The 13,318-nt window shown below is 46.8% G+C and overlaps 1 protein-coding gene across 9 annotated transcripts in view; it reads right to left on the reverse strand.

The window, feature by feature from the left end:
• MTA1 (metastasis associated 1) overlaps positions 1 to 13,318 on the reverse strand; it is a 152,099-nt gene that overhangs the window by 84,200 nt on the left and 54,581 nt on the right. For all 9 annotated transcript variants that reach the window (XM_038765517.1, XM_038765516.1, XM_038765515.1 and 6 more), the window contains exons 2-3: positions 10,716 to 10,783; positions 8,846 to 8,939 (exon numbers count right to left, since the gene is read on the reverse strand). In XM_038765517.1, coding sequence (XP_038621445.1) covers positions 8,846 to 8,939; positions 10,716 to 10,783 — 162 coding nt within the window. The remainder of the gene's footprint in view (positions 1 to 8,845; positions 8,940 to 10,715; positions 10,784 to 13,318) is intronic.

Below are 13,318 nucleotides of genomic sequence, written 5' to 3' on the forward strand. Positions count from 1 at the left end.
TGGGTTCTAATCCCAACTCCGCCACTCCCCTGCTATGTGACCATGGGCAAGTCACTTCAATTCTCTTCCTCATCTGGAAAATGGGGATTCAATACCTGTTCTTCCTCCTACTTAGACTGTGAGCCTCAAATGCGACAGGGACTGCGTCCAAGATGATGATTTTGTTTCTACCACGGTGCTTATTACAGCGCTTGGCACATGGTAAGCGTTTAACAACTACAGCGATTATTATGGAATTTTGCAGGTCAAAAAACGTCACTGGAGCCAAAAGGTATTTGGATCAATTCATCGGTGAGGCTAGAGTGTTGGGTAGGGACCATCTCTATATGTTGCCGACTTGTACTTCCCAAGCGCTTAGTACAGTGCTCTGCACACAGTAAGAGCTCAATAAATACGACTGAATGAATGAGTGAAGGATGGGGATGGAGAAGGGAAAGTTAAAGGAGTTGGGTCTCTAAGCAAGAGGATGGAGGTCTAGAAGGGCAACCATCACACTGTTCCATAAAGCATCTTGATGTCCCTGTTGGAGACAGAATCTGGACCAGATCTGTCCCAGGATCACAGTGCTGATATTCATTAGGATTTTCTTGGGAAGGTGTCACTTAAAAAAAAAAAAAAAACCACATTGGATGGAGCTGCACGTTGGAGACTGAAAATGCATCGGTGTGGCCCGACAGCTGGAGGGGGGGTAGTTGGAGGAGTATCCAACTCTGAATAGAGCCCAGGCCCGGCAGTCAGAAGGTCCTGGGTTCTAATCCCGGCTCTGCCACATGTCTGCTGTGTGACCTGGGGCAAGTCACTTCACTTCTCTGGCCTCAGTTACCTCGTCTGTAAAATGGGGATTAAGAATGTGAGCCCCATGTGAAGCGAACGGCGTGGCTTAGTGGTAAGGGAGCACAGGCTTGGGAGTCAGAGGTCATGGGTTCTAATCTCGGCTCCCTCACATGTCAGCTGTGTGACTCTGGGCAAGTCACTAACTTCTCTGTGCCTCTGTTTCCTCACCTGTAAAATGGGGATTAAGACTGCAAGCCCGTGTGGGACAACCTGATTACCTTGTATCTACCCCAGCGCTTAGAACAGTGCTTGGCACATAGTAAGCGCTTAACAAATACCAACACTATTATTATTATTATTGTGTGGGACAGGGACTGTGACCCACCTGATGAACTTGTATCTACCCCGGTGTTTAGAACAGCGCTTAGCACATTGAGAAGCAGCGTGGCTCAGTGGAAAGAGCCCAGGCTTTGGAGTCAGAGGTCAGGGGTTCAAATCCCGGCTCCACCAACTGTCAGCTGTGTGACTTTGGGCAAGTCATTTCACTTCTCTGGGCCTCAGTTACCTCATCTGTAAAATGGGGATTAAGACTGTGAGCCCCCCGTGGGACACCCTGGTTACCTTAAAACCTCCCCAGCGCTTAGAACAGTGCTTTGCACACAGTAAGCGCTTAACAAATGCCATTATTATTATTATTGTAAGCATTGAACAAGTACCATAGTTATTATTACTATTAGATTCCCTCTGGGAAAGGCCTGTCTCAGCCCCAGAGGGGCAAGGCAGTGGTTAGTGTGCAGGATTGACACTCGGGACCCTCTTCGCCATTGCGTGTTCTAAATCTGAGCCAAATGAAAGCGCCAAATGGAGAGAGAAAGGGGCCTGGAATCACCAGCTTATGACACAGGCCCGCTGGGTGACCGTGGGCAAGACGGAGAGAAGCAGTGTGGCCTAGTGGATACAGCACCGGCTTGAGAGTCAGAAGGACCTGGGTTCTAATCTCGGTTCTGCCATTTCATTGCTGGGTGACCTTGGGCAGGTGAACAGGGCCTCAGTTCCGACGTCTGTAAAATGGGGATGAAGACTGTGAGCCCCATGTGAAGCAGGGACTGTGTCCAACCTGATTCCCCTGTATCTATCCCAGCGCTTAGTACAGTGCCTGGCACACAGTAAGCGCTTAGAACAGTGCTTGGCACATAGTAAGTGCTTAGAACAGTGCTTGGCACATAGTAAGTGCTTAACTACCATTATTATTATTATTATTAGTAGTAGTAGTAGTAGTAGTAAGTGCTTAACTACCATTATTATTATTATTATTATTATTATTATTATTATTATTAGATACCATTAAAAAGTCACAACTTTCCTGAGCCTCAGTTTCCTCATTTGAAAATGGGGATAAGGTATCGCATCTCCCTCCCTCTTAGGCCTTGAGCCTCAGAAGAGACAGGAACTATGACCAATCCGATTGTTGTGTATCTAACCCAGTGAGTAGCACGTACTCCTTAATGAATGCAGTAATTAATATGCGGGAGCTTCACATAGGAAGCAGCGTGGCCTAGTGGAAAGAGCCCGGGTTGGGAGTCAGAGGTCATGGGTTCTAATCCCAACTCCGCCACTTGCCTGCTGTGTGATGCTGGGCGAGTCACTTCACTACTCTGTGCCTCAGTTTCCTCAACTGTAAAATCAGAACTGTTTTGTTATCTGTCTCCCCCTTCGAGACTGTGAGCCCGCCGTTGGGAAGGGACCGTCTCTATATGTTGCCGACTTGTACTTCCCAAGGGCTTAGTACAGTGCTCTGCATACAGTAAGCGCTCAATAAATATGATTAAATAAATTGTATAAATTTATTTATAAATTTAATAATAAATTAAATAAAGCGCTCAATAAATACGATTGAATGAATGAATGAATGAATGAATGAATGAATGAATGAAAACCTACTCCCTCCTACTTAGACTCTGAGCCCCATGTGGGCCAGGATCTGTGTCCAACCGATTAACTTTAATCTACCCCAGCGCTTAGAACAGTGCTTGGTGCATTCTAAGCATTGAACAGATACCATTAAAAAACAAAAAACCAAAAAAACTCCTATTCAAAAAAAATCTCGGCACACAGTAAGCGCTCAATAAATATGACTGAATGAACAAATGAATCTTCAGGGCTATCAATTTTCAAGTTCCTGGGTGTCAGAAACCCCAAACACTTTTTAGGAGACCTGAGGAAAGGAGAATCCAGGAAACGAAGAGGAGTGTGGCTTAGAGGAAAGAGCCCGGGCTTGGGAATCAAAGGATGTGGGTCTGATCCCGGCTCCGCCACTTGTCTGCCATGTGACTCTGGGCAAGTCACTTCTCTGTGCCTCAGTTACCTCATCTGTAAAATGGGGATTAAGACTGTGAGCTTCACATGGGATAACCTGATTACCTTATATCTATCAATCAATCAATCAATCAATCGTATTTATTGAGCGCTTACTATGTGCAGAGCACTGTACTAAGCGCTTGGGAAGTACAAATTGGCAACACATAGAGACAGTCCCTACCCAACAGTGGGCTCACAGTTTAAAAGGGGGAGACAGAGAACAGAACCAAACATACCAACAAAATAAAATAAATAGGATAGAAATGTACAAGTAAAATAAATAAATAAATAAATGAATGGAGTAATAAATATGTACAACCATATATACATATATACAGGTGCTGTGGGGAAGGGAAGGAGGTAAGATGGGGGGATGGAGAGGGGGACGAGAGGGAGAGGAGGGAAGGGGCTCAGTCTGGGAGGGCCTCCTGGAGGAGGTGAGCTCTCAGCAGGGCCTTGAAGGGAGGAAGAGAGCTAGCTTGGCGGAGGGGCAGAGGGAGGGCATTCCAGGCCCGGGGGATGACGTGGGCCGGGGGTCGACGGTGGGACAGGTGAGAATGAGGTACAGTGAGAAGATTAGCGGTGGAGGAGCGGAGGTTGCGGGCTGGGCAGTAGAAGGAGAGAAGGGAGGTGAGGTAGGAGGGGGCGAGGTGATGGACAGCCTTGAAGCCCAGGGTGAGGAGTTTCTGCCTGATGCGCAGACTGATTGGTAGCCACTGGAGATTTTTGAGGAGGGGAGTGATATGCCCAGAGCGTTTCTGGACAAAGATAATCCGGGCAGCAGCATGAAGTATGGATTGAAGTGGAGAGAGACACGAGGATGGGAGATCAGAGAGAAGGCTGGTGCAGTAGTCCAGACGGGATAGGATGAGAGCTTGAATGAGCAGGGTAGCAGTTTGGATGGAGAGAAAGGGCGGATCTTGGCAATGTTGCGGAGCTGAGACCGGCAGGTTTTGGTGACGGCTTGGATGTGAGGGGTGAATGAGAGAGCGGAGTCGAGGATGACACCAAGGTTGCGGGCTTGTGAGACGGGAAGGATGGTAGTGCCGTCAACAGAGATGGGAAAGTCAGGGAGAGGACAAGGTTTGGGAGGGAAGACAAGGAGCCCAGTCTTCAACATGTTGAGCTTTAGGTGGCGGGCAGACATCCAGATGGAGATGTCCTGAAGGCAGGAGGAGATGCGAGCCTGGAGGGAGGGGGAGAGAGCAGGGGCAGAGATGTAGATCTGGCTGTCATCAGCGTAGAGATGATAGTTGAAGCCGTGGGAGCGAATGAGGTCACCAAGGGAGTGAGTGTATATTGAGAACAGAAGGGGACCAAGCACTGAACCTTGGGGAACCCCCACAGTAAGAGGATGGGAGGGGGAGGAGGAGCCTGCAAAAGAGACTGAGAAAGAACGACCGGAGAGATAAGAGGAGAACCAGGAGAGGACAGAGTCTGTGAAGCCAAGGTCAGATAGCGTGTTGAGGAGAAGGCGGTGGTCCACAGTGTCAAAGGCAGCTGAGAGGTCGAGGAGGATTAGGACAGAATATGAGCACATTGGATTTGGCAAGCAGGAGGTCATTGGTGACCTTTGAGAGGGCAGTTTCCGTGGAATGAAGGGGACGGAAGCCAGACTGGAGGGGGTCGAGGAGAGAGTTGTTGTTGAGGAATTCTAGGCAGCGCGTGTAGACAACTCGTTCAAGGAGTTTGGAAAGGAATGGTAGGAGGGATATGGGACGATAACTAGAAGGTGAGGTGGGGTCAAGAGAGGGTTTTTTTAGGATGGGAGAGACATGGGCATGTTTGAAGGCAGAGGGGAAGGAACCAGTGGAGAGTGAGCGGTTGAAGATGGAAGTTAAGGAGGGGAGAAGGGATGGAGCGAGAGATTTCATGAGATGAGAGGGAATGGGGTCAGAAGCACAGGTGGCCGGAGTAGCACTTGAGAGGAGGGAGGAGAGTTCCTCTGAGGATACCGCTGGGAAGGATGGGAGAGTAGCAGTGCTCGGCACATAGTAAGCGCTTAACAAATACCATTATTATTATTACTATTATTATTATTTTTATCATCATCCCTAGTTTTGTGCTTTTCAGGCAGTGGTACCAACCATTAGAGATGCTACAAAACACACCAGGTGGCCTCCATCTAATCTGTACTTAACTTCCTTGAGAGCAGATCAGAGAGATGTGTCTGTTTCAGGGAGAGTGGGGTCTTTTTATTATAAAGGGAAAAAGTATGTTTAACGTTTGCTTTGTCACCAAGTGCAGCTTTTAGTTCTCCATTCTGGATAATAATAATAATATGAATGATGATGATGATGATAGTATTTGTTAAGCGCTTACCCCTCCTCCTCTTCTCCATCCCCCCGCCTTACCTCCTTTCCTTCCCCACAGCACCTGTATATATGTATATATGTTTGTATGTATTTATTACTCTATTTATTTATTTATTTTACTTGTACATATCTATTCTATTTATTTTATTTTGTTAATATGTTTTGTTCTCTGTCTCCCCCTTCTAGACTGTGAGCCCACTGTTGAGTAGGGACCGTCTCTGTATGTTGCCAACTTGTACTTCCCTAGCGCTTAGTACAGTACTCTGCACACAGTAAGTGCTCAATAAATACAATTGATTGATTGATTATGTGCCAAGCACTGTTCTAAGCACTGGGGTAGGTACAAGGTAATCAGGTTGTCCAACGTGGGGCTCACAGTCTTAATCCCAGATATCTTAATCACAGATAATAATGACGATGATGATAATACTAATAAATAATTAAGGCATTTGTTAAGTGCTTAGTATGTGCTTAGCACTGTTCTAAGCACTGGGGTAGATACAAGGTAATTCGGTTGTCCCGAATGAGGCAACTGAGGCACAGAGAAGTTAAGTGGCTTGCCCAAGGTCACACTGCACACAAGTGGCAGAGCCGGGGTTAGAACCTACATTCTCCTACTCCCAAGCCCGTGCTCTTTCTGCTAAGCCATGTTGATGATGATGGTGGTATTTGTTAAGCGCTTACTATGTGCCAGATTCTGTAACAACAATTAATAATTAAGGTAGTTGTTAAGCACTTACTATGTGCCAAGCATTGTTCTAACTGCTGGGCTAGATACAAGGTAATCAGGTGGGACACAGTCCCTGTCCCACAGGGGACTCAAAATCTTAATAAGTGCTGTACTAAGTGCTGGGGTAGATTCATTCATTCAATCGTATTTATTGAGTGCTTACTGCTGCAAAGCACTGTACTAAGCGCTTGGGAGAGTACAATATAACAACAGACACATTCCGTGCCCACAACCAGCTCACAGTTGGACCCAGTCTCTGTCCCAAATGGGGTTTACAGGCTTAATCCCTGTTTTACAGATGAGGGAACTGAGCAGTTAAGTGACTTGCCCAAGGTCACACTGCAGAACCCTCCATCCTCTCAGGGATAAAAGATCGGGACCTGTAACACCCTGGGTAGAAGAACTCTGCCCAAGTGGGAGAGGAAGCCAAAGCTGTGCCCGTGATGCCATCGGTCTGGGTTGCCCTCAACACATTGAGAAGCAGTGTGGCCTAATGGATAGAGCATGGGCTTGGAATTCAGAAGGACCTGGGTTCTAATTCCAACTCCAACATATCATAATACTGATGATGGTATTTGTTACGGGCTTATTATGGGCCAAGCACTGTTCAAAGCGCTTGAGGAGATACAAGGTAATCAGGTTGTCACATGTGAGGCTCACAGTCTTACTCCCCATTTTACAGATACGGTAACAGGCACAGAAAAGTTAAGTGACTTGCCCAAAGCCACACAGCTGACAATACTGATGGAGCTGGGATTAGAACCCATGACCTCTGACTCCCAAGCCCGGGCTCTTTCCACTGAGCCATGCTGCTTCTCTGGGCAACTGACTTTTTTTTTTTTTAATGGCATTTATTAAGCGCTTCTATGTGCAAAGCACTGTTCTAAGCGCTGGGAAGGATACAAAGTGATCAGGTTGTCCCACATGGGGCTCACAGTCTTCATCCCCATATTACAGATGAGGTAACTGAGGCAGAGAGAAGTGAAGTGACTTGCTCAAAGTCACACAGCTGACAGTTGGTGGAGCCGGGATTTGAACACATGACCTCTGACTCCAAAGCCCGGGCTCTTTCCACTGAGCCACGCTGCTTCTCTTCTTCTCTGGGGCTCAGTTCCTTCATCTGTAAAATGGGGATTGAGCTTGTGAGCCCCACAAGGGACAGGTTCTGTGCAAATGCTTAACAAACACTACTATTATTATTCTCTGTGTCTCAATTACCTCATCTGTAAAATGGGGATAAGAGTGTGAGCCCCATGTGGGACAGTGACAGTGTCCAGCCTGATAGAGAAGCAGCGTGGCTTAGTGGAAAGAGCACGGGCTTGGGAATCAGAGGTTGTGGGAATCCTGGCTCTGCCCCGTCAGCTGTGTGACTTTGGGCAACTCACTTAACTTCTCTGGGCCTCAGTTCCCTCTTCTGTAAAATGGGGATTAAGACTGTGAGCCCCACATGGGACAACCTGATGACCTTGTATCTACCCCAGAGCTTAGAACAGTGCTTGGCACATAGTAAGCGCTTAACAAATACCAACATTATTATTATTATTATCATCATCATCATCATCTACCTCAGCACTTAGAACCGTGCTTGGCACATAGTAAGTGCTTAACAAGTACCATAACTGTTATTATTATTATTATTATTATAACACTATGCTGAGAATAGTAGGATGTGAACTGTGGCTAGTTTTAAAGTTCTGAAAGGACCCCTCTCTTTCCACCTGGAACAGAATGATCGAAAGTCTGCTTGCTTCCAGTGTGTTGGCCCAGCACTCACAACTCGAGAACCAGTGTGGCCTTGTGGCTAGAGCCCGGGCCCGGGAGTCAGGAGGTCCTGGGTTCTAATCCAGGCTCCGCCACTTGTCTGCTGTGTGACCTTGGGCAAATCACTTCACTTCTATGGGCCTCGGTTCCCTCATCTGGAAAATGGGGATAAAGGCTGTGAGCCCCTCATGGGCTGTGTCCAACCTGATTTACCCCAGCACTTAGAACAGTGCCTGGCACATAGTAAGCGCTTAATACCATTATTATTATTATTATTAATAACATGATGAGGTTTTCCAAGCACCAGTCCAGCCCAGGGGTTCCAGGCCTGTTGATATTGGTGCCGACCGGGAGCCTAGACCCCCGTTTGGGCCCCCAAACCTTCTGGCTAGTCCCGCCTGGCCTGAGCCCTGGGATCGGTCCGGAACCAGCCCGGAATGGACGGACTCCTCCCCGCAGGGACAACCTCCCGCTGTGCCGGATCCCGCGGAAACCTCAATGGGAGTTGGGCAGGGGTGGGTTGGGGTTAAGACCACACCGTCCCCCGAAAATGGCAGTTGCTTTTTCTGCTGGCGTGGGACTCATAATGCGAGTCACAAGACACCCCAAGAACTAAATTCCCCTCTCCCGCCGGGAATGGATGCAACCCCTGCTGGGCTTCCTGGATCCCTCTGGCCTTCTGACACCCAGGTAATCCCCCTCAGTCCCAAGCCATTAGGCGAATCACTGCTCCCCTTAAAAAACAAAACAAGAACCCCCCTTTTCTAGCCCATTCCGTCGATCCAAGCCCTCAGCGGTCTGAGAAACACGAACCCCCAGAGTCATCGGCCCAAATGCCCCACAAGCTGGACCTGATCACAGACCGGAATGAGGGGGAGGGAGGCGGGAAGAGGAGAAGGAAACGTACTTGCGTGTTTGTCTGCCAGGGCAATAAGAGTGCTTGATATGTCCCGCCGCCGGTAGAAACACACCACCTTGGCTTCCACGTTCCCATTGGCTGTCTGTGATGGGGAAGACAAAGATGTGGTTAAGAACATGTGCAAAAATAACCAAAAACAGTCTTTCATTTATTTATATATATTGATGCCAGTCTACCCCCTAGACTGTGAGCTCGTTGTGGGCAGGGAATGTGTCCGTTGTTGTACTGTATTCTTCCAAGTGCTTAGTACAGTTCTTTGCACCCAGTAGGTGCTCAATAAATACAACCGAATGAACGAATGAATGAACTGAACCAGAGTCGTTGGCTCTCCAAGGGTTGGGATTCAATTAGACTGGATAATCTTCAACCAGCCCACTAGTAATTTCATTTTCTATGGTGTTTGTTAAGCGCTTACTATGAGCCTGGCACTGTACTAAGCGCTAGGGCAGATACAAGATAATTGCGTTGGACACAGCACCTGTCCCACAGAGAGCTCCCAGTCTTAATCCCCATTTTACAGATGAGGTAACTGAGGCCCAGAGAAGTGAAGTGACATCTACAGTCACACAGCAGACAAGAGGGCCTGGCAGTCAGAAGGGCCTGAGTTCTAATCTCAGCTCTGCCATTTGTCTGCTGTGTGATCTTGGGCAAGTCACTTCACTTCTTTGGGCCTCCGTTACCTCATCTATAAAATGGGGATTAAGACAGTTGAGTCCCACGTGGGACACGGACTACGGCCAACTTGATGATCTTGTATCCACCGCAGAGCTTAGTACAGTGCCTGGCACATAGTAAGTACTTAACAAATACCATTTCAAAAAAAAAAAAAAAAGGGTGGAAGAGATAGACTTGAAACAGCATGGCTTAGTGGAAAGAGCCCGGGCTTGGGAGTCAGAGGTCATGGGTTCTAATCTCGGCTCCACCACTTGTCAGCTGTGTGACTTGGGGCAAGTCACTTAACTTCTCTGTGCCTCAATTACCTCATCTGTAACATGGGGATGGAGACCGTGAGCCCTATATGGGACAACCTGATTACCTTGTATCTACCCCAGTGCTTATAACAGTGCTTGGCATGAGTAAGTGCTTCACAAATACCAATATTATTATTATTATTATCATTATTATCATTATTAATTGGGCATTGTCCAGTTCCCAGGACCAAACCCGGCTTTAAGAGCTCTGGTGTCCGTGCAGTTGAGCTGATTCTGCAGCATTCTGTTTCCTTGCTATGAAGTCAACAGCCCTGTCAGCTGACTGTGCCTTCTTTGCTACGGCTCTGGCTTCATATGAAACTCTCAACTTGACTGGGCTAACTGGAGAATTCCTGATCTGATGTTTAAACGTCTCAAATTTACTCTCATTTCTCCAAAAGGTCTTGAAATCTTGCTACTTGCCTGGCTGCTTCTGGTAATAGCCACACAAAAAATACAACAAAAACAGGATGAAGACATTTGCGTTTGCTAGTATTTTTTAGAAGAAATGACTACACGAGGTTGTGGGAATGGATCAGGAATTCATTTTAATTAGCCGAAGGCAGAATGTAGCTCAAAGTCTCAAGATAAGACAAGCAGCATGGCCTATTCGAAAAAGCACGGGTCTTGAAGTCGGGGACCTGAGTTCTAATCCCAAATCCATCACTCGCCTGCTGTATTTGAAGTTTCTCTGTGCCTCAGTGACCTCATCTGTAAAACGGGGATTAAGACTGTGAGCCCCACAGAGAACCCAGACTGTGTCCAACTTTATTCTACTCCAGCTCTTACTTAGTACAGTGCCTCGCACACAGTAAGTGCTTAACAGATACCATAAAGTAATAACAATAAAAAAGATAACAGGGAAAAAGTTAGCTAACTATAATTACCTTATTGAGCTCCTCTATTCTTCTTATCAAGTATGGGTTGCTTGAAGAATTTTCAAAGTAGACGTAATCTGAAATATTGACAGAGAAAAACGTTAGTATCGACAGCTTTACTGCAAAGAACCCATGGTGCTTGACAGAGAAAAACATAAATACCGCTACCATGGTGCCAGGCCCTTTCCTCTGCCCAATTCTCCTCCTGGCATTGCATTATAGTTGCTTAGCGGAAAGAGTACGGACTTGGGAGTCAGAGGATATGGGTTCTAATCCCGGCTCCGCCACTTGTCTGCTGTGTGACTTTGGGCAAGTCATTTCACTTCTCTGTGCCTCAGTCACCTCATCTGTGAAATGGGGATTATTACTGTGAGACCCATGTGGGACATTCTGATGACCCTGCATCTACTCCCGTGCTTAGAACAGTGCTTGGTACATAGTAAGTGCTTAACAAATACCATTATAATTATTATTATTATCCCAGGGCCAGGCACCACTCAGTTTCCCCTTCAGCAAACGTCCTCCGAGCCAAAGATTGTCGGATTCAGAACCGTGTAGTTGCTAGATAATTATTAATCGGTGTTTGTTAAGCACGTACTATGTGTCAAGCACTGGTCTAAAGTTTTGGAGTAGATAGAAGATTATCAGGTTGGAAACAGCCCCTGTCCCAGTCTGAGTATGAGAGAGGATGGGTGTTGAATTTTTAGACTGTGAGCCCACTGTTGGGTAGGGACTGTCTCTATATGTTGCCAATTTGTACTTCCCAAGCGCTTAGTACAGTGCTCTGCACATAGTAAGCGCTCAATAAATATGATTGATGATGATGAATCCCCATTTTATGGGTGAGGAAACTGAAGCACAGAGAAGCTGAGTGACTTGCCCAGGGTCACAGAGCGGGCTACTGGCAGAGCCGGGATTAGAACTCAAATCCGCCGACTCTCAGGCCCGGGCTCTTTCCAATAGGCCGTGTTGCTTCCCGTCAATCAGATTACTTTCAGATTAAACAGGTACCCACTCAGGGTACACAGAGGAGAAAGCCCCCCCGCTCCCCGGATATACTAGTCAGTGCTGGATTCCCCCCTCCCAAGTCCCTGACAAAACCCGGGAGTTTCTCCCCATCTGGGGAGGGACACACATAAAATGGTGGCTTCTGGACCCAAATCCACCAGGCTATAGCCCTTCCCAACCAATCAATCATAATCATTCACTCAATCTCATTTATTGAGCACTTACTGTGTGGAGAGCATACTGTATGTACTAAGCACTTGGGAGAGTACAATACAACAATAAACAGGCACTTTCCCTGCTTACAGTCTGGGGGAAGAGAGGGTACAGCCTAGATAATAATTATAACAAATAATTACGGTATTCTTTAAGCGCTTACTACATTCCAGGCACTGTTCTATGTGCTGGGGTATATATAAGATAATCGGACGGAACACAGTCCCCATCCCACATAGGGCTCAGTCTCAATCCCATCATTATTATTATTATTATTGTTATTATTAATCCCCATTTTACAGATGAGGGAACTGAGGCACAGAAGTTATGTGACTTGCCCAAGGTCAAACAGCAGAGAAGTGGTGGAGCCAGGATATTCGTAACCAAAGCCAATCTGAAACCCTGCCTGTCCAACAAATTTTCCCCTCTTAACTTCCAGCATCCTGCCTCATATAAACTCTCCAACCACCCCTAGTCCTCACATATTTGCTTATACCCATCCTCCACACCTATGGCTAGACATTACTTTAATTTCATTCAATTCAATCGTATTTATTGAGCGTTTACTGTGTGTGCAGCACTGTATTAAGCATTTGGGAGTGTACACAACACTAAATAGACACATTCCCTGGCCACAATGAGGTTACAGTCTGGGGGAGGGGGGCACACAGACATTAATACTCATGCGCTTAGTACAGTGTATTGTACACAGTGGGTGCTTGATAAATACTACTACTACTAGTACTGAAAAGCAGCAAGGCCTATTGGCAACATTCTGGGCTTGGGAGTCAGAAGACGTGAGTTCTAATCCCAACTCCGCCACTTGTCTGCTGTGTGATCTTGGGCAAGGCACTTAACTTCTCTGTGCCTCGGTTACCTCATCTGTAAAATGGGGATTAAGACTGTGAGCCCCGCATGAGACAATTTGACTACCTTATATCTACCCCAGGGCTTAGACCAGTGCTTGGCACAGAGTAACTGCTTAACAAATACTATAATTATTATTATTAGTAGTAGTATTTGAACCCTGCCCCTTCCCAGCCCCCATAAAATCCTTTCTTCCCTTCCTCCTCCAGCTCAAAGTGAGAAGTTGACACCCACAGGAAACATCCACCCTACAGGCCGGTAATTCATTCAATCGTATTTATTGAGCGCTTACTGTGTGCACAGCTGGTCTCTCCGCGCGCCCCCCCCCCCCCCCTGCCGCTTCTCCTGGGAAATGGAGAGCCTGACCTGTCAATCAATCAATCATTCATTCGATCATATTTATTGAGTGTTCACTGTGTGCAGAGCACTGTACTAAGTGCTAAGTACTAAGTGCTTGGAAAAGTACAATACAGCAATTACAGCCTCCGGTTCCCCAGCTCCATCCTCTTTAATAATGGCATTTA

Source organism: Tachyglossus aculeatus, chromosome 23 (assembly GCF_015852505.1).
Source record: "Tachyglossus aculeatus isolate mTacAcu1 chromosome 23, mTacAcu1.pri, whole genome shotgun sequence".
Taxonomy (NCBI): Eukaryota; Metazoa; Chordata; class Mammalia; order Monotremata; family Tachyglossidae; genus Tachyglossus; species Tachyglossus aculeatus.